This window comes from Rhinoderma darwinii, chromosome 11, assembly GCF_050947455.1.
Source record: "Rhinoderma darwinii isolate aRhiDar2 chromosome 11, aRhiDar2.hap1, whole genome shotgun sequence".
NCBI classification, from domain to species: domain Eukaryota; kingdom Metazoa; phylum Chordata; class Amphibia; order Anura; family Rhinodermatidae; genus Rhinoderma; species Rhinoderma darwinii.
Window position 1 is genome coordinate 71,208,316 of NC_134697.1, and position 21,764 is coordinate 71,230,079.

The following is a 21,764-nucleotide window of genomic DNA, read 5'->3' on the forward strand; positions in this document are numbered from 1 at the left end:
GGGGGGCTATATCTACAGTGGTGGGCTATATCTACAGGGGTGGGCTATATCTACAGGGGTGGGCTATATCTACAGGGGTGGACTATATCTACAGTGCGACTATATCTACAGGGGGGGCTATATACTGGTGTGGGCTATTTATGGAGCACCATATACAGGGGTGGGCTATATCTACAGGGGGCTATATACTATATAGCCCACCCCTGTATATGATGCTCTATAGACAGCCCACTCCAGTATATAGCCCCCCTGTAGATATAGTCCCCCTGTATATAGCCCAGCCCTGTAGGTATAGTCCCCCTGTAGATAGACACCCCCGTAGATAAAGCCCCACGTGTAGACAAAGTCCCCCCGTGTAGACAAAGTCCCCCTCTGTGTAGACAAAGTCCCCCCCCCCGTGTAGACAAAGTCCCTCCCCGTGTAGACAAAGTCCCCCCCGTGTAGACAAAGTCCCCCCCCCCGTGTAGACAAAGTCCCCCCCCCGTGTAGACAAAGTCCCCCCCCCGTGTAGACAAAGTCCCCCCCCCGTGTAGACAAAGTCCCCCCCCCGTGTAGACAAAGTCCCCCCTCGTGTAGACAAAGTCCCCCCCCGTGTAGACAAAGTCCCCCCCCCCCCCCGTGTAGACAAAGTCCCCCTGCTGATACAGCCACACACTTCTATTACAATTTTTAAAAAAAATAAAAAATTTCAATCTCACCTTATTCCCGCTCCCACGCCGTCCGGCAGCCATGGAGACCTGCTCTCTTCTGCGCAGGTCTCCTAGGGGTTGAACGCAGCGTCTATGAAAAGCGCTGATTGGCTGGGCAGGATGACTTTCCCTGTCAGTCAGTCAGCGCCTTTCATCGACGGAAGCGTCACTGGTACAAAAGGTACCAGTCGCTTCATTCGTGGAGAGGCGCTGAATGGCCGGGCACGGAACGTGCCCGGTCATTCATTACTTCTAATTGTACCTGTGTCCTTGCGAGACAGGTACAATTATTGTGCAGGAGGAGGTGGCGCTGGCGCCCAACTCTGAACTGCGCCCGGGGCACATGCCCCGCCTGCCCCCCCCTAGCTACGCCCCTGCGTATCACACATGATAGGCTTAGATACATGGCCCCAGCAGACAGTATCACACATTATAGGCTTATATACAGGGCCCTAGCAGTAAGTATTTTTGTACTTACCCTCGCCGCTCCTGAATTAGGTCCTCTTTATCTCCGGAAGCAGCACTGGATTATGATGCCATTCAGCATCACAACATTATTTGCACCACACATACAACGTCCTGATGCTGAATGGTGTCAGGAACCTGCGCTGCACCCAAAGAGGGCCTGACTCAAGGGTAATTATACTGTTATTGTAGTAACAGGGGCTTGTGTAGTTTATTACATAGACAGACGTGGTGTGCACAGACGTGGTGCGGTGGGCCATTTTCCCCTGACTTTAGGATTCGGTCGCAACTGCGACCCCTATATCTATGCCACTGGATGTTTTAAACAAACTTCCAGCAAATGGGGTTGGAGAAACAACAGTAAGTGAATTTAAACTTGCTTAAGATTAAAATAAAAAGGAAATACATTAAGGTAAGACTAGATGGACCATGTGGTCTTTTTCTGCCATTAATCTTCTATGTTTCTATATATTATTAGATTTATGATTTGATCTTTGATTTCTGCCTCCTTACACAGGTCTACAAGGATCTAGGGGAATTCAGGGACCTCCTGGAAAACTTGGTCCTCCTGGAGCAAAGGGAGACAAAGGCTCCGTTGGACAAAAAGGAGAGCAGGGTGTTAGTGCTACCTCAGGTAGAATAAGTAGAATTATAATGATTTGAAATATTTAGTTATCTTTTATCATCTGATCGACTGCAGGAAATATGCATGGAATTGAGGTACTCTGCTAAAAACTCTGATCATTGTCAATGGATATTTGCACTTTTGAAATTCATTGGTAATCGTTTTAATACATCGAAAATGCTCATGTACATACAGTAGGAGAGAGAGAAGTTGTATGGAAGTTACACAGGACTGCAGAATCAGACTACACACAGGGTTTGTTTATAGCCTGTAAATTAGCCAAATATCAGAGACAGACAACATTATTATGGACAAATCGGAAATACTACAACCAGTTTATAAGATTATAAGTAATATATGTCTGTAGCTCAAATTACTAAAATGAATAGGTAATAAGTATCTGATAGCTGGGGCCCCACCGCTGGGACCTCCATGATCGAGAGAATGGGGGTCCTGTAAATTCTATTCCTTCTCACTGCACCCCATGAAGTGAGGAAGGTCTTGAATAGAGAAGCAGTCGAGCGTGCGCTCGGCGCTCCATTCAATGTCTATGGGACTAATGGAAACAGCTGTGCGATGTAACATAGACTTTAAATGGCGTGCAATGGACAATCTCGACGCCACCCCATTTAAAGGGAATGTGTTGCAATTTAAAAACAATTTTTAAGCAAGTTACTTGTTTGAATTATTTTATCGCTACAAGCCAGGAAAAGGTGTCTTCAAATTGTCAGCCATGGTCCATCTGCCATTTTGGGAGTGATTTTACAAATGGTAGCTGTCAGAGCTCTAGAACACACCAAAAGGCTAAGAATCATCAAAGTCAAGAAGGAAACCCCGGTGATGCCAAATGTTCACATAGTCAATGGGAGTCCTAATTAACCGCCAAATATGCAGAATGTGCAAAAAGTACGCACAAAATGCATTAAAAAACCACGCAAAAATGCCTGTATTTTAAAAAACTCTTCACAAGAAACGGTAGTGTATTTGACACATTTACACATTGGCTGTTTTTTCTTCGCCGTGGGAACATGCCGTAAGGAAATTATTTTTCATTGACATCTAGTTTCTATTGCGGAGCAGTGGAGAAGACAGAAGACTGCTGTAGATACGTGTTTTTATTCTTCATATTACTACCATAATGTTTTAGTTTTGCAGGTTCCTCTGGAACGTTTGGACTACGACGTAGATTAGTTGGATTATGATTCACTGAGTATATAAATGTCATGTAGTTCTCCCTAGTACAATACTGAAATTCACTGGTTTATGTCTTTAGGGATATATATATTTTTTTAAAGTGCCAGTATCATTGCAATATTTCCAAATTGCAATCTGCCTGTGTCAGATGCACAGCACAGATTGCAAAAAATATATATCAACTATCAGGTTCAACTGTTGATGCGCTTTCTTTGCCACTATGGTGTTTCAGTGATTTATTGGAAAAATTCGGGTGGATACCCATAAGCTCACAGTTTGTGTCAGCCGAACACAACGTTGCTTTATTATACTTGGTTTTATTTTTATTTTTATTTTTGTTTGTTATATTTTGTATATATATTTTGTTTTTGTTATTTTATGTTTTTTATTCCAAGTTGTGCAAAGTTTGTCCGAATATGAGCTTAAATACCCCCAGGGATATCTCCCCGTTGGTATAAATATTCAGCCTGATAGATGCTGTTGGAGTGTGTCCTCCGTCTGTTGCATCTATATTATTATATTGAGACTGGATAGCTGCACTTTGTATGGATATCAGCCTGTGTTGGCTGATGCAGCTATCAGCTGCTAAGTCCTTACAGGGGCTGCTGCTGTTGTGCTGAGTCTGGATAGCTGCACTATCTAGGGATGTGAGTCAGTGTTTATCAGCTACAGAGCCCTTATAAGGGCTGCTTTCTCGTTCCTGTCACTGGACTCACTCTCGTGCTGAGACTCGGTAGCTGCACTGTCTGAGGCTGTAAGCCAGTGTATATCAGCTGGTGCAGCTGCTAGCTTCTAAGTCCCCCTAGGGGCTGCTTCCTCGTTCCAGTCTGTCACTGGACTCACTCTCGTGCTGAGACTCGGTAGCTGCACTGTCTAAAGCTGTTAGACAATGTTTTTCAGCTAGTGCAGCTGTCAGCTTCTAAGCCCTTATAAGGGCTACTTCCTCCTTCCAATCTGTCACTGAGTTTGCCCTACGCGTTTCCTTGCTATTACTGATGTCTGCCGCAATTCTTCAGGGGCCTGCAGTAGGTAAGTATTATTTGTTTGTTTGATAATTAGCATACAATGGCATAAGGAGACATTCAGTGATGTCTGACGTCGCTTGTGTTTGCTAGCCCAATTAGTTGGATTACTACGATCTACGTTTTTTTGTTTTTTTTTTAAATAAAATCACTCCAGATGGTCAGGTACTGGATTGTACCAAGCTCTTCCCAATACCCCTGGTGGCGATGGGTACTGGGGTAATAATGGGGGGTTAATGCTAATCTTTTAACTGGCTGATGCTAAGCCCCGCCTTAATAACGGACGTCATCAAACAGACAACGACCATTACTAAGGCACTCATAAAGTATTAAAAAAACACAGACCTAAGAAAATATTTTTTTATTGAAAAAAAAATCCCCCACAAGACCCTCGTTTATCCATTTTATTTATTAATAAACCCCAAAAAATGTAGATGATCGTAATAGTCCACCAAATCTATGATGTAGTCAACAAATCTACGATGTAGTCCAATAGGTCCAACGGAACCTGCAAAAAAAATAAAAAATAAAGTTAGTAATATGCAAAATAAAAATAAAAATACTTACCTACAGCAGACATTTGTCTTTTCCCCTGCAGCGTAATAAATACTAGACGTCAATGAACTGGGACGGAAATTCGAGTTGCAGCAGAAATATTAATAGTTATTAATAATTCTGGCGCATCATGGAGCTTCCCCCCACAAACCTCCCCCACACTTACAGCTGCTCTAAAAAAAAACAACACACCACCACCCAACACATCGCCCCACACACATGTACCCTGCCACACGTATGTACGTACGTACGTACGTACGTACGTACGTACGTACGTACGTACGTACGTACACACACACATAATCCCCCCACACCCCCACACCTACTCCCCCACACCGCCATACACATTCTCCAAAAAAACACACAACCCCCCAACGCACCCCACCCCCACATAAACACACACAGGGGCGGATTAAGGGTACCATGGGCCCCGGGCACTTTTTCAAGTCTGGGCCCCCGCGAACTCCGAAGACAGAACTTTGAATACGCTGTAGAGTACATATTTGCAGATTTCTGTTTAGGCGGACACAGATCTGGCACGGTTTTAAATTAGCTGTAAAAGTAGAATGAGTCATATAGAAGAAAGAAAGCAGAATACTTTGAGACATTAAAGTGGTCAGGAACTTTATAACTTTTTTATTTTTAAGTGGTGTGTGAATTATTATTTTTTGCGGGAGGAGGTGTAGTTTTTATTGGCACCATGTATAATACCATATAATGGGAGAATTGGAAAAAACTGAGATTCCTCCATGTTTTTTTTGGGTTTAGTTTTTACTGTATATACTTACCTTCTCTTAAGGTAAAAGTAGATTTAACATCTACTTTTACCTTAAGAGAAGGTAAATATATACAGACTCAGAATCAAGCTCAGTACAAATATACAGACCCAGAACCAAGCTCATTACAAATATACAGACCCAGAACCAAGCTCAGTACAAATATACAGACCCAGAACCAAGCTCAGTACATATATACAGCACGAGAACCAAGCTCAGTATATATATACAACACCAAAACCAAGCTCAGTTATATATACAGCCCCAGAACCAAGCTCAGTACTTATATACAGCACTAGAACCAAGCTCAGTACATATATACAGTGCCAGAACAAAGCTCAGTACATAAATACATCCCCAGAACTAAGCTCAGGACATATATACAATGCTAGAACTAAGCTCAGTACATATATATATAACTCCAGAACCAAGCTCAGTACATATATACAACACCAGAACCAAGCTCAGTACATAAATACAGCACCAGAACAAAGCTCAGTACATATATACAGTGCCAGAACCAAGCTCAGTACATAAATACATCCCCAGAACTAAGCTCAGGACATATATACAACGCTAGAACTAAGCTCAGTACATATATATATAACTCCAGAACCAAGCTCAGTACATATATACAACACCAGAACCAAGCTCAATACATATATACAGCACCAGCACAAAGATCAGTACATATATACAGCACCAGAACCAAGCTGAGTACATATATACAGCACCAAAACAAATACAGTTCAGTACAGAGATCATTTGCAAATTCAGTTTAATCCCTGCTGTATAAACTTGCACGACATAAAACAACAGCTTCCAGTATAGCCTGAACAGTGGTTAGGATATGCTGGGAGTTGCTGTTTAATAAAAAAGAATGCTACCATCCATCATCTCACTGCAGATCATACAGCGATTATAGTACTGATCAGTCACAGGGAGAATAAACATTTACATTGAGTGACTCACAGGTGACGTCTCAGATTTTTGTGGTTCTTTTTCTCTTTTCTTCTCCATCTGGTCCAGACCTCTATGATGACTTCTCCCAGGCAAGGCCCATTTCTGCAGTTCACAGCTCAGATGTCTTCGGTTCCTCACTTTTCCAACATGTCTGCACCTATAAACGTAGATAAAATTCTCATGATGCCAGACTCTATGCTTCTAAATATAATAGTATCATACAATGAATATAATAGTACTATACACTGTGCCCCTGAATAGAATAGTACCATACACTGTGCCCCTGAACGTAATAGTACTATACACTGTGCCCTGGAATATAATGGTATTATACACTGCACCCCTGAATATAATAATACTTTACACTGCGCCCCTGAATATAATAGTATTATACACTGCGCCCCTGAATATAATAGGACCATACACTGTGCCCAGGAATTAAATAGTCAAACACTGTAAAGTAAAACACCACACACACTAACAATGCCCCCTGTAGATAGCACCAGTCACAATGCCCCCTGTAGATAGTGCCAGTTACAATGCCCTCTGTAGATCATGTCCCTTGTAGATGGCGCCAGTCACAATGCCCCCTGTAGATGGCGCCAGTCACAATGCCTCCTGTAGATAGCGCCAGTCACAATGCCCTCTGTAGATAATGCCCCTTGTAGATGGGGCCAGTCACAATGCCCGCTGTAGATCATGCCAGTTACAATGCCCTCTGTAGATAATGCCCCCGTAGATAGTGCCAGTTACAATGCCCCTTGTAGATCGCGCCAGTCACTGGGCCCCCTTCCAGCATCGGGCCCGAGCACAGTTTTCACTTATTATAATCCGCCCCTGCACACACAAACCCCCCCTACACACACACACACACACACACGTACCCCCACACGAACTCACACACACACACACACACACACACACACACACACTCCCCAACCCCGCCACACACCACCTCCCCACACTCAAACTCCCCCAACACACACTCGCCACATGCACCCACACACAAATCCCCCCAAATATGCAGCCACACAAAAAAAAAACAAACATGCAAAACACCCTCCACCCCATATGCACGTACTCACACACACACACACACACACACACACACACACACACACACACACACAAACACACCTTACCTGCAGTGCGGCCGGTCTTCACCAAAATGGCGTTGGCTTTCCCCCTACAAACCAGCTTCTATGCTGGGTTGCTCTGAACTGCGCATGCCACAGAGCATGCACAGTACAGAGTTAGACAGCAGAAGCTTAGGAGATAAGTTTGGCTACCGTCCTTATCTCCTATGTCCTATAGCTGCCATATTTCATCTGTGTATGTGTCGTGAAGAGACACATACACAGATTAAATAAAAAATGGCAGCCACCAGTAAAGTAAAAAAGTGAAAATAAAATATTTAAGTAAATAAAAAATCAACCCCTAGGTGCATCAGGACGCAACTGTACGTCCTGGTGTGAAGATTATTCACGTACCAGGATGTACGGTTACTTCGCAGTTCCCAGTGCACACTGTCGGTTACTGTGTGTCCGGGAACTGGGACGTCAGATGTCTCCGACAGCTGACACCCCAGTCTTGCTGGCCAGCAGTGCATCGCCGCTGATTCCGGTAATTCACCCCATAAATCCAGCGATCAATTGCGATTGCCACATGTAGGGGGTTTGTATCAGATCGGCAGCCCCACAGAGCAATCGCAGGGGTTGCTGATCATTGGCATGGCTGGTCCTCATAGGCTTCCTGTCAAAATGACAGGAAGTCACCGAGTCATTTCTGATGCACACTGTCGGTGATGGTGTGCGCCGGGAACCTGGAGGTCAACTGACACTCCACTGTTGCCCATCAGCGGTCCATTGCTCTCGATTTAGGCAATTAACCCCTTAAATGCGGCGATCGATTGTGATCACCACATTTAGGGGGTTTGTAGCAGATCGCCAATTTCAGGGGTTGTCATGGCAACCGAAGACCATTCAGCAGCCTCGGGGTCTGCCACGTATGGAAGCCTATCAGGACCAGCCTCTGGCTGGTCCTGATAGGCTTCCTATTACGTCACTGTCAGTGTCAAACTGAAAGTTAGAATACATTACACTACCTAGGTAGTGTAATAAATTGTAACAGCGATCAGAGCTGCAGGTCTTCAAGTCCCATAGAAAAAAAAAAAAAAATAGTTAAAAAAGTTAATAAAAATGTTTTATAAAAGTGAAAAAATGTATAAGTTAAAAAAAAAAACAACATTTTTCCTATAAGTCTTTTATTATAGGAAAAAAATTAAGAAGTAAAAAAAAAATTCACATATTTGGTATCACCGCGTTTGTAATGACCTAAACTATAAAACTATATTGTTATTTTTCCTGCATGGTGAACACTGCAAAATAAATAAAACAAAAATTATGCCAGAATCGCTATTTTTTGGTCACAAAGCCCTCCCAAAACATAAAATAAAAAGTGATCAAAAAGTTGCATGTACCCCAAAATAGTACCAGTAAAGACTGCAACCCGTCCTGCAAAAAAACAAGTCCTTACACCGCTTTTTTGCCTGAAAAAAAAAAAGTTATGGCTGACACAAAAAATAACATATTTTACAAAAAAGTGATTTTATTCTGCAAACGCTGTAAAACATGAAAAAACGATATACATATGGTATCGTCGTAATAGTTTCGACCCGCAGAATAAACCTGTAAAAAAAAGAATAAAAAACTTTGTCAGAATAAAGGGTGATCAAAAAGTTGTATGTACCAACAAAAAAGGCACCATTAAAAGCTACGGCTTGTCCCGCCAAAAATAAGCCCCCACACCGCCTAATCGATCAAAAAATGAAAAAAGTTCTTGCTCTCGGACGGTGGTGAAACAAAACCATTTTTTTTTTTAACAAATATTTTTTTTTGTAAAAGTAGTAAAATAAAAAAAACCTATACAAATTTGGTATTACCGTAATCATAATGAGACACAAAATAAGTTGTCACTTTTACCGCACGGTGAAAGCCGTAAAAACGTAACCCAAAAACCAATAGAAGAATCACAGTTTTATCCAATTTCAGCATGCAATGAACAGTTTTTTAAGTTTCCCAGTACATTATAAGGTAGCTTAAATAGTGTCAATATAAACTATAGGGCCTCATTCACATGATCGTATGAGAATCACGCGCATGAAAAAAAGCACGTGAATCGGGTCAGTGTGTGCTGCGTTATGCATCAGTGTGCTTTGCGAGTGGCATGCGTTATTCACGCACTCACAAAGCACATTTTTTTTTCATTATTTTCAACTGAATTGGTGCGCAAATCATGCACCACACACGCGTGTGCGGTGCGTGGTTTTCACGCACCCATTGACTTCAATGCGTGCATAGCTGCGTGATAACACACCAATATAGGACATGCAGTGAGTTTCACGCATGTGTCAATGGCCCCATTGAAATCAATGGGTTCGTGTGCTGTGCCTTGTTTCAACGCACAGCACACAGATATGATTCACGCTTGTGTGAATGGGGCCTAACTCTTCCCGCAAGAAATAAGCCCTCACACTACTCAATTGACAGCAAAAAAATAAAAATAAATTATGGGTCTTGGAAGGGAGGAAGTAAAAAAACTAAAAATAAAAAGCAATAAATGGATCAGTCCTAAAAGGGTTATTAAATTTCTAATCAAAAACATTTATGACCACATATGGGGCATTTCCGTACTCAGGAGAAATTGCTTTACAAATATTGGGGTGCTGTTTCTCCTCTATCCCTTGTAAAAATTAAAAAATGCAACATTTTAGTGGAAAAAATTTTGATATTTATTTTCACGGCCCAATTTTAATAAATTCTGCAAAAGACTTGTGTGGTCAAAATGCTCACTATACACCTAGACAAATTTTCTAAGGGGTGTAGTTTCCAAAATGGTTTAACTTTTGAGGTGTTTCCACTGTTTTGGTCCCTCTGGGGCTTTGCAAATGCAACATGGTACCAAAAAACATTCAAGCTAAATTTGAGCTCCAAAAGCCAAAAAGTGCTCCTTCCCTTTTGAGCCCTGCTGTGGGTCCAAGCAGCAGTTTAGGCAGGGACTGTAAAAACGAAAATGAAAAAGCAAAAAATTGATCAGTCCCAAAAGGGTTAATAAAATTTGAATGAAAAGTATTTATGACCACATATAGGATATTTCTGTAATCAGGAGAAATTGCTGTATAAATGTTGGGGTGCTTTTACTCCTTTATTCTTTGTAAAAAATTAACATTTCTAAGTTTTTCAGAAAAAAATTTGATTTTCTTTTTTTTAGCAAAAAACTGTGGGGTCAAAATGCTCAATATACCTCTAGATAAATTCCTTGAGGAGTGTAGTTTCCAAAATGGGGTCACGTTTTGGGGGTTTCCACTGTTTTCGCACCACAAGACCTCTTAAAAAAAAACAGGAGACCCCAAAATCTACTACGTGCTCTTTTGCTTCAGAGGCCTGTGTTTCAGTCCATTAGCACACTAGGGCCACATGTGGGATATTTCTAAAAACTGCAGAATCTGGGCAATAAATATTGAGTTGCATTTCTCTGGTAAAACCTTCTGTGCTAGAGAACAAAGTATTACAAATTAATTTTGGCAAAAAAATAATAATTTGTAAATTTGCTTTAATTCCTGTGAAACACCTAAAGGGTTAAGAGTGTGCAGTTTTTAAAATGGGGTGATTTATGGGGGCTTTCTAATATATAAGGCCTTCAAAGCCACTTCAGATCTGAACTGGTCCCTGAAAAAATAGTTTTGACATTTTCTTGAAAATGTTAGAAATTGCTGCTAAATTTCTAAGACTTGTAACATCCTAGAAAAATAGGAGGACATTCAAAAATTATGCAAACATGAAGTAGACATATGGGAAATGTTAACTAGTGACTATTGTGTGTGGTATTACTATCTGTTTTATAAGCAGATGCATTTAAATTTTGCAGATTTTCTCAAAATGTTGGTATTTTTCACAAATATATATTAAATTTATAGACCAAATTTTTTCACTAACATAAAGTGCAATGTGTCATGCGAAAACAATCTCACAATCTCTTGAATAGGTAAAAGCATTCCCAAGTTATTACCACATAAAGTGACACATGTCAGTTTTGAAAAAAATATATATCAGTGTGTTTTGTGCAACTTTGTAATTACATTAATTAAAAATTAGTTTTACTTTTTCAGATACAGCTGCTTTCTATCCTGTATACAGAGCATCTGTATCTTGTGCTGACCCATCAATCCGTCAGGTAAGCAGGACTGACGGGTTCAGTGAAAGTGGGTCCTGTGTGATTCTGACACACAGGATCAAGCGGTTATCGATCACATCTAAGTTATGACCCGCTGTTACTGAACCCGTCAGTCCCGCTCACTTGATGGATACAGGTTTCAGCGCTAGATACAGCAGCTCTGTATATAGGATACAAAGCAGCTGTATATAAAAAAGTAAAAGCTTTAATCAAATTAAATTACAAAGTTGCACCAATCACACTAAGGCCGGATACACACGAGTGTGTGCGTTTTGCGCGGGCGCAAAAGGTCCGCAAAAGGTCCGTGTGTCATCAGCATATGATGCGTGGCTGCGTGATTTTCGCGCAGCCGGCATCATTATGACACTCTGTTTTTATGTTTGTAAACAGAAAAGCACCACGTGCTTTTCTGTTTTCATTCATAGTTTTGACTACTGTAGCGCGCATCACGCGCGGCACATGGAAGTGCGTCCATGTGCCGTGCACGGTTTTAACGCACCCATTGACTTCAAAGGGTGCGTGATGCGCGAAAAATGGTCAAATATAGGACATGTCGTGAGTTTTACGCAGCGGACATACGCTGCGTGAAAATCACGGACTATCTGAACGGCCCCATTGACTAACATAGATCCGTGCAACGCGCGTAGCACGGACGTATTATACGCTCGTCTGAATAAGCCCTTATACACATTTTTCAAAGGTGTACATAGCCTTTAAAGTCCTCTTCACTCCAGTCAACCAGTGAGAAGGAAAGAGGATTCGGTACTCCCATTCTCACCATCAGTGGGGGTCCCTGTGGATAAGGGATAATTGTAAATTTTGTCAACACCACTTTAATTCCAATTACTATTTTATTACTATGGACACTGGCCAAAATCCCCTAAACAGACTGTCCAATAATTAAAAATAAATAAATGGTTGCAAATGGTCTTTTAGGGAGCAATTCTTTATTTTAAAGGTAAAGGTGAGTGTGCGCTTCAATTGTGTTACACATTCCCCCACAGCTATCTAATGAACATTCCAATAATCTATGAAACTAATAATATTTTTCTGTTTACATTTTTTCTCAGAGGTTCAGGTCGTCAAGGAACAATTAAGTGCATTTCATAGAGAACTAGAGACCTTTCAAGCAAGCCTTGCAAAATATAAAAAAAGTAATTGTAACTCGCTATATATCTGTCATTTATGCTGTCTTTCATGCATTTCCACACAGTAAGGGTATGTTCACACGACCTCTTTTCTGACATAATGGGGGCGTTTTATGCCTCGAATTACGCCTGAAAAGACGGCTCCAATACGTCGGCAAACATCTGCCCATTGCCTGCAGTGGGTCTTACGATGTTCTGTGCAGACGAGCTGTCATTTTACACGTCGCTGTCAAAAGACGGCGCGTAAAATTACGGCTGCGTCAAAGAAGTGCAGGACACTTCTTGGGACGTAATTGGAGCCATATTTCATTGACTCCAATGAAAACCAGCTCCAATTACATCCATAAAAGACGCCGCGAAAACGCGTGCACTTGTAAGGGTATGTGCACACACACTAATTACGTCCGTAATTGACGGACGTATTTCGGCCGCAAGTCCCGGACCGAACACAGTGCAGGGAGCCGGGCTCCTAGCATCATAGTTATGTACTCTCTGCAGGACAACTGTCCCGTACTGTAATCATGTTTTCAGTACGGGACAGCAGTTCCACGTAGAGGCAGGGACTCCTAGCATCGTACATAACTATGATGCTAGGAGCCCGGCTCCCTGCACTGTGGTCGGTCCGGTACTTGCGGCCGAAATACGTCCGTCAATTACGGACGTAATTAGTGTGTGCACATACCCTAAAAACTTCTGAAATTCAGGAGCTGTTTTGTCCTGAAAACAGCCCCATAATTTCAGACGTATTTGGCGTTGTCGTGTGAACATACCCTAATAGTCAGGGCACATTAATAATGACAGTGACATAATGCACGCTCTAGCAGACAAAAGATGCACGATAATATCATACAAGGAATACAGTTTTTTAAGGGCACCACTAAAACAGTACGAACATTTTAAAACCTACCTGAAGGTTCAACTATGGTTGGGGAAGACCCTAAAGAAACCACCCACTGATGGAATAAGTCATATGGTAAATCAACCACAGCAGTTAAAGATGAAAAAGGACAATACAAAATATCGAACTAATATCTATCTGAATAATCTACAAGACTATACACAATAAATATAAAATACTCTAACTAAAGATAAGTGAACAAAGAATAAATATCACAAAATAGAATAAAAGAGAAGACGACCTGCTAGGGTAAACTGGAAAAGATGTTTCACTGGTTAGTCTATCCTTATCAGGATTACGACTGCTACTATTTTTTCTTTTTGTTTATTATCTATTATTTTGGACAAAGATATGTAGGGTCACATTTGCTATTACTCTTGTACTGCATAAAATTACAGTTTAGTATGCGAATTCCCCAAAATGGCACAACCTGATTGAAGAATGCAGAGTGCTGCTGCTCAGTTCCATATATGTAGATACAAGACTTATAGCAAAGAGCAAACCGGGTCCCCGTTATGGTGTTTTACCACCAAGGACAGAAAGGCCTGACATTTGTTTCCCCTTCATGCTCTTTTCATAACTCTTAATTCAGTATGTACTTGTATGCAAACAATACAGTCAGGTCCAAACTAGGAAAGACTGGGCCCCTTAGCAAACTTTTCACTCGGCCCCCCTCCCCTACACACAGCCCCCCTTGTAGATAGTGCCCCCTGTAGATTCTGCCACTCATCGCCCCCTTGTTGATAGTGCCCCTTGTAGATAGTGCCATGTAGCCCCCCGTAGATTGTGCTATACAGCCCCCACTTGTAGATAGCGCCCCCACTTGTAGATAGCGCCCCACCTCCCCCTTGTAGATAGTGTCATACAGCCCCTTGTAGATAGTGCCATACAGCTCGCTGTAGTTAGTGCCATACAGCTCCCCAATAGATAGTGCCATACAGCCCCTTCCTGTAGATAGCACCATACAGCCCCCCTGTAGATAGCGCCATACAGCCCCCTCCTATAGATAGTGCCATACTGCCCCTTCTTGTAGATAACGCCATACAGCCCTCCCTGTAGATAGCGCCATACAGCCCCCTCCTATAGATAGTGCCATAAAACCCCCGTCCTGTAAATAGCGCCATACAGCACCCCTCCTGTAAATAGCGCCATACCGCCCCCCTGTTGATAGCGCTATACAGCCCCCCCTGTAGATAGGGCTATACAGCCCCTCTTGTAGAAAGCGCCATACAACCCCCTGTAGATAGTGCCATACAGACCCCTCCTGTAGATAGCGCCATACAGCCCCCTCCTATAGGTAGCGCCATGCAGCCCGCTCCTACAGCCCTCCCTGTAGATAACTCTATTCATTTCTATAGAGCTGCCGGACACGCAAGCCAGACACAGACCCCGGAAGTTCCAAGCTTCTCATGGAGCACTTCAGGGGAATTTCGGTCCACCGTTCTCCATATCCCGATCACACATGTATCCAATATCCTGTTAAGCCATATATGCAGTATATATGTTATGTATACTCTTACAACTACTAAACTACACCAGGTTGTGCCAGATTTATTCACCACCCATTTTCTGTGGAGCAGAACTTCTATATATCAGTTTCACAGTGCACCTAACATTGCCATTTAGTCGAATTTCGCTGAGCTAAAATAATAAGACTCAATGACACTAATGGACAAATGTGATGCTGTTTCTAAGGAAAAAAGCTGAATCTTTTTTTCTAATCTCACACAATCCCTTTAAAGTGCACCTATTCTTTCAGGTGACTTTTTAGACTAAGTTGTCATATGTCTACATGAGGAATAACACTTTTTCAGACCGTTATATGACTTGTATTCTGCATTATTTAGCTGTTTTCCCCTCTGCAGGCTCTATCTTTAATTCACAGTTGTCTCTGAGCTAGTGGTAGTATGTCTTCTATAAACAGCACACATAGAAGAGGATAATCCTGCTCTCCTATCTCTATCTAATCACACATATATATTTTGAAGCTGCAGCAGCATAGAACGCACTATTCAGCAGTAATGAACAGTGTAGCTGAGAATCCAGCACTGGGATTCCACAGCAGCCTGTGTCTCTCTCACTCTGCTCCTTCTTCCTCCCCCTGCTCACCCCTCCCCCTCCATAGATTTATATGCAGTGTATGTGTTGCTGACTTTCTATCTGCTGCTCCCTCCTCCTGCTCCTCTCTACTCCCCTCCCCTCTCCATAGACTTGTATTAGCAGGCAGTGAAGAGACACACAACCACCTTCTGAATCCCTTCAATTCTGCTTTATTAGCATGGGTGGACTTTGCTTGACAACAGGGGGTTGACAGGTGATTACAGGAGGGGAGGCACCTAGGGGCAGTAATGTCACATAGAATTTGCATGGATAAAATAACTACATTTTAACAGTAAGTAAATTACAATGTTGTTCTATGTCAGGTATACTATTAGATTAGCATACATTCTTCAAAAGTTAGTGTCCATTTTAAGCATTTGGCACCTTTCTGAACCTCATGGAACACATGCTCCGTTTTCTGAACTGCAGTGTTACTCTGGTATTTTTTTCTTCTTTGATTTATAAAACAAAAATCCAACATAATACATTTATTTTTGCATTTTCAAATATAAGAATATCTGATTTTGCCTATTTCAGTTCTTCTATTCCATGGCGGTAAACAGTCTGGTGACAAGGTATTTGTGACCAATGGCTTAGAAGAAAATTTTGAAAATGCTCAGAAGACATGCAGAGAAGCTGGTGGTGTCCTGGCAACCCCAAGAAATGCAGCAGAAAATAGTGCCGCACAAGAGATACTTCAAACCAAGGGGGAATCAGTCAAAGCTTTCTTTGGTATATCAGACTTGCAGGTAGAAGGTATATTTAGATACTTAACTGGAGAAAAGATAATATTCACCAACTGGAACCTAGGAGAGCCAAATAATAGCAAGGACAACGAAGACTGCGTGGAGGTTCAAGACAATGGAAAATGGAATGACATACCTTGTAATCTGCTACGACTAGTTATATGTGAATTTCAATAAAGAAAATCAAACAGGACAATGTATAGCATGAAAAGTTAATTGTCAGATTTATCCATATGCTCCATGGCAAAAACGAGGACTTCAACCCCAATTTCACCTGTTACCACCCCATTACAGATGATTAAATAAATGACATAATAAATATCTCATTCTATATTACGCAGGACATGTAATGTCATTTGCTAAATACCTTTGAAGCAGTGGAATCTATGACACCTTAAGGTCCCCCGCACACGAAGCAGATTTGTGCAGATTTTCTATCAGGATTTGCGGGCATAAAATCCCTTTCTCGTAAAATCATTTTTCTCAAGGAAATAAGAGAAAGCTAATTTTCAATGTAGAAGGGTTGAAAATCTGAACTTAAAGGGAATGTGTCGCGAATTAAACTTATTTTTTTTAAGTGTTGTTACTTATTTCTATTATATTTTTTCCTTTTTTTGCTGTATTTTTTTTTTCTTCCACACGGTGGAAAGTATTAAAAATTAAATAATAATTTGTCATGTTTTCCTATGTTGGCCACCAGAGAGAGCACTTCCCAGAATTACAGCAAGGTGAATAAGGCAAAGCAACCTGACTCACAGCTGGCGTAAATGTGGGAGGGAATCTCCCCCCTCCCCCTCCCACAAGCCAGGAAAAGGCGTCTTCAAATTGCTAAGCAGTGTCCGGCTGCCATTTTGGGTGTCATTGTTGAAATGCAGCTCGCAGAAGCTATAGGACACACCAAAAGGCTAAGGGTATGTTCACACACTTACTAAACAAAGGGAAAACAGCTCCTGATTTTCAGCCATTTTTTAATCAAACTCTCGTTTTTGGCAGCGTTTTTTCCGGCCGTTTTTAGAGCTAAATACGGCTTCAAAGACGTCCCAAGAAGTGACATGCACTTCTTTTTGGCGGGCATCTTTTTACGTGTCGTTTTTGGAAAATGGCCGCGTAAAACAACACCCATGCTTCTGATTTTTCAGCCGTTTTTCGGGATGTTTACGGCCCGAAAAACGGCTGAAAACACTGCGTGTGAACATACCCTTAGAATGATGAAAGTTAAGTGAATGACTTTTCAGTTGACAGGTTTACACAGCGTGTATTTGACACGTTTGTTTTTCGCATTTTACACGCCTCTCCTGCTAAATGTCTTTATCCCTCCATCCTGCTGACAGTCTCCTCCAGGATCACCACCCAATACTGCTGACAGTCTCCTCCAGGACATCACCCAATACCGCTGACAGTCTCCTCCAGCGTCACCATACAATCCTGCTGACCGTCTCCTCCAGCATCACCGCCCAATACTGTTGACAGTGTCCTCCAGGGTCACCATACAATCCTGCTGACAGTCTCCTCCAGCATCACTGTCAGCAGGATTGTATGGTGACGCTGGAGGAGACTGTCAGCAGGATTGTATGGTGATGCTGGAGGAGACTGTCAGCAAGATTGGGTGGTGATGATGGAGGAGACTGTCAGCAAGATTGGGTGGTGATGCTGGAGGAGACTGTCAGCAATATTGGGTGGTGATGCTGGAGGAGACTGTAAGCAGGATTGTATGGTGATGCTGGAGGAGACTGTCAGCAAGATTGGGTGGTGATGATGGAGGAGACTGTCAGCAAGATTGGGTGGTGATGATGGAGGAGACTGTCAACAAGATTGGGTGGGGATGCATCACCATACAATCTTGCTGATGGTCTCCTCCAGCATCACCACCCAATACTGCTGACAGTCTCCTCCAGCGTCCCCATACAAACTTGCTGACAGTCTCCTCTATCGTCCCCATACAATCTTGCTGACAGTCTCCTCCACAGTAGAGGAGACTGTCACACCACTCTGTGATAGGAATAACAATCTGCTGCTGACAGTCTCCTCCCCGACCTCCTGTTGACGGATACCTCACATCCTCACCCGATCACAGTCCGCACACCGTCCACACTGACAACACATCTTACACTCAGCACTGCTACATACATATACACACACACACACACATACACACATACACACACACACACACACACACACTCAGCTCTACTACACAGACACACAGACACTCAGCTCTACTACATCTGACAAGCTTAGCTCCGCACACCGTCCACACTGAGAATACATCTCACAGTCAGAACTGCTACATACATACATACATACATACATACATACATACACACACACTCAGCTCTATTACACAGACACACACACACTCAGCTCTTCTACATCTGACAAGCTTAGCTCCGCCCACTGTCCACACTGAGAATACATCTATCGACAGGGGGGTGGCCCGTCGGGGTGGGGGGCCCGCCGGGTGGGGGGGCCTGTCGGGGGTCACGAGAGCGGGGGTCTGTGAGAGAGAGAGAGGGACAGACAGAGACACACACCTTACCTGCAGTGCAGCTGGTCTTCATAATGGCGCCTGCTATCTCCCTACAAACCGGCTTCTCTGCTGTGTGACTGTGACCTGCGTCTGCGCAGTACAGAGCCAGATAGCAGAAGCAATGAACAGCTCACTATGCCCTGTAGCTACCGTATTCCATCTGTGTATGTGTCGTTAAACGACACATACAGAGATGAAAAAAAAATTGCAGCTCCCATAGAGAAGTAAAAGTATGAATACACTAAAAAGTAGGAAGTGACAACGTAAATAAATAAAATGTTTGTTTACATTATATTGAAAGCAATATAATAAAAAAATAAATAAATCATGACACCTTCCCTTTAAATGCCGTCTTCCATTCATCACCCCGGCCAATACAGATTAGTTTGTAAGCCCCTCGCAGGTCTAACGTCGAAAATATCTTGGCTCCTATTATACGATCAAACAGTTCAGAAATCAATGGCAACGGATATCTATTTTTTTACCGTGATCTGGTTGAGACCCTGGTAGTTGATGCAGGGACGCAGAGAAACATTCTTTTTCTTGACAAAGAAGAACCCGGCTCCTGCCGGGGAAGAAGACTTCCGTATGAAAGCCCTCTCCAGATTCTCCTTAACATAGGCGAACATGGACTGAGTCTCTGAGGATATACCCTACCATGGGGAAGGGATGCACCAGGAATCAGCTCGATAGGACAGTCATATGCCCGGTGTGAGGGCAGCCTCGCCGCCTCTTCCGAGAACGCAGAATAATGACAAGGCAATCCTTCTGTAATGAATCGGGGTAGGGAGACGGACAGGTGAGCACTAGTCTACCCGCAATTCAGTCCCTGCCTACTTGCACGGCCCATCCTAAGCGACGGCGTACAACTGGCCGACGGTCCCTACGCTCAATAGGTGCAAGACAGACAAAACAAGACAAGGGCACACAAAAGCAAAGGGGGAAGTTGGGGCAGTTGCCCACGGCAAAACCGTGAGCAACAGGCAGAGTGAACGAGCCGAGTGAAACCAGGAGAGTACGTAGTAGCAAAATCAGAGCAGGAGAATCGTCAGTTAAGTCAGGGTCAATATGAAACAGCGGTCAACCAGGAAAATAGCAGGAAATGCAGAGCCAGGAAACAAGACAATCACAGGCAAGGAACAACTGCAAGTGAGGGTATAGATAGACCAAGGGCGGGAGCTAGAACTGTCAGGCCAGGCTGTGATAGGTTCTCCCTCTCCTCAGCCTGCTAGCCTGAGTGGTAACAGATCGCGTCACTCTAGCAGGCCTTGGAGCTGATGAAGGCTGATTAACCCCGGGCGTCGACACAGAACCTGTGTCTGGCAAACCCTTTACACCTGCCAAGGACTGAGGCAGAGGAGGCTAGACCGGATGAACCTGTACCCGGCAGCGGTTGAGACACTTGGGACCCACTGGATAACCACCTCAGCATTCCAGGCCAGGACTGGGGCATGTAGTTGGAGTCAGGGCAGGCGCAGCAGCACAGGGTTGACGGCCTTAGCCAGGACAAAGAACGAGAGGAGCTCGGAGTGGAGGGCTCCCACTTGGAGCCTCAGCGGCTTGGTCACAGCTACAACTGGGTCTGGCAGAGGTAGTCCATTCACAGAGGCAAACAACAAAGGCCTCTCTAGAGGGGCTGCAGGCAACTGTAGATTATCCACAAGGTCTCTCCGAATGAAGTTAGCTGTGGATCCAAAGTCCAGATAAGCAGTGACCTGATGCGTTTTTTTTAGTCGTCAATATGGTCACGGGAATTGACAAATTTAGAAAAAAGGCCTTCTTCACCCAGGGTTGTCTCTCCAACCAACCCTAGGCTCTGGGGCTTTTGGGGGCACAGACGCACAAGATGGCCTCCGAGGCCACAATACAGAGTCCCGAAGTGCGTCTGCGATGTCTCTCCAGGAAATGGTCCATCTTCAAAGACTCCTTTGGAGGAACAGCTGATGAGGACAGCAGGGGTTGCTGCAAAGTAGGAACCGGGCTAGGGAGTCCTCCCTCCCGGCGAGCCTCTTGGAACCGTTCTCGGATCCTTATATCAATCCGGGCGGCCAGAAGGATGAGGTCATCCAGGGTAGATGGCAGATCTCAGGCAGGAAGCTCGTCCTTAATTTCAGGAGACAGTCCCTGCCAGACTTTAGCTCATTGTTCCACAACAGTTCTCCCGCCAGCGTGCGGAAGTGGGTGGCGTACTCACCCACAGAAGTGTCTCCCTGGTGTAGGTTCAGCAAGGAGGCGGCTGCAGACAATACTCGTTCAGTCTCCTAAAACCCTGTGCTAAATGTCCGTAGGAACCCCTGGAAGACACGTGTCTTTGGTCCTTGTCTTTCCCAGATAGGGTTTGCCCATGCAAGGGCCCTGCCAGTGAGGAGAGAGATGATGAAAGCAACCCTTGCGCCATCAGTTGAAAATGCCCTTGCATGCAGGCTAAAGTGAATCTGGCACCTGGAAACGCTAGGGGACCACTTGCAAGACAAACTTAGGGTACGACAACAACGCTCAGGCATTGAAGCAAGGGGCTGGGTCCTTCTTATAATCCAGGGCACTCATGGGCTAATTACATATGAAAGTCTGGTGTGCGCACTGCCCCTTTAAGAGCGGGCACGAGCGTGCGCGCGCACCCTACGGGACCCGGCCGAGGTGAGTGGACGTGAGCACTGGCTTCTCCTGAGGAGGAGACTGGGGCCACGTTCGCAGACCTATGGCGGCGGCTGTCAGGAGGTGAGTGAACCTGACGGCCCGCAGCCACGGACATGGCACAAACAAGTATATACAAAAGGGGTTATCTTCCCATTTGCAGGTTCTATAGCAATATCTGATAAAGGAG

At 43.6% G+C, this 21,764-nt stretch overlaps 1 protein-coding gene across 1 annotated transcript in view; it reads left to right on the forward strand.

Annotated features, from left to right (window-relative positions):
• LOC142663238 (pulmonary surfactant-associated protein D-like) overlaps positions 1 to 16,749 on the forward strand; it is a 31,941-nt gene extending 15,192 nt beyond the window's left edge. Inside the window, exons 3-5 of the mRNA XM_075841734.1 lie at positions 1,672 to 1,788; positions 12,592 to 12,675; positions 16,205 to 16,749. Of these exons, the coding sequence (XP_075697849.1) occupies positions 1,672 to 1,788; positions 12,592 to 12,675; positions 16,205 to 16,590 (587 nt within the window). The 3' untranslated portion in view covers positions 16,591 to 16,749. The remainder of the gene's footprint in view (positions 1 to 1,671; positions 1,789 to 12,591; positions 12,676 to 16,204) is intronic.
• The last annotated feature ends 5,015 nt before the right edge of the window (positions 16,750 to 21,764 follow it).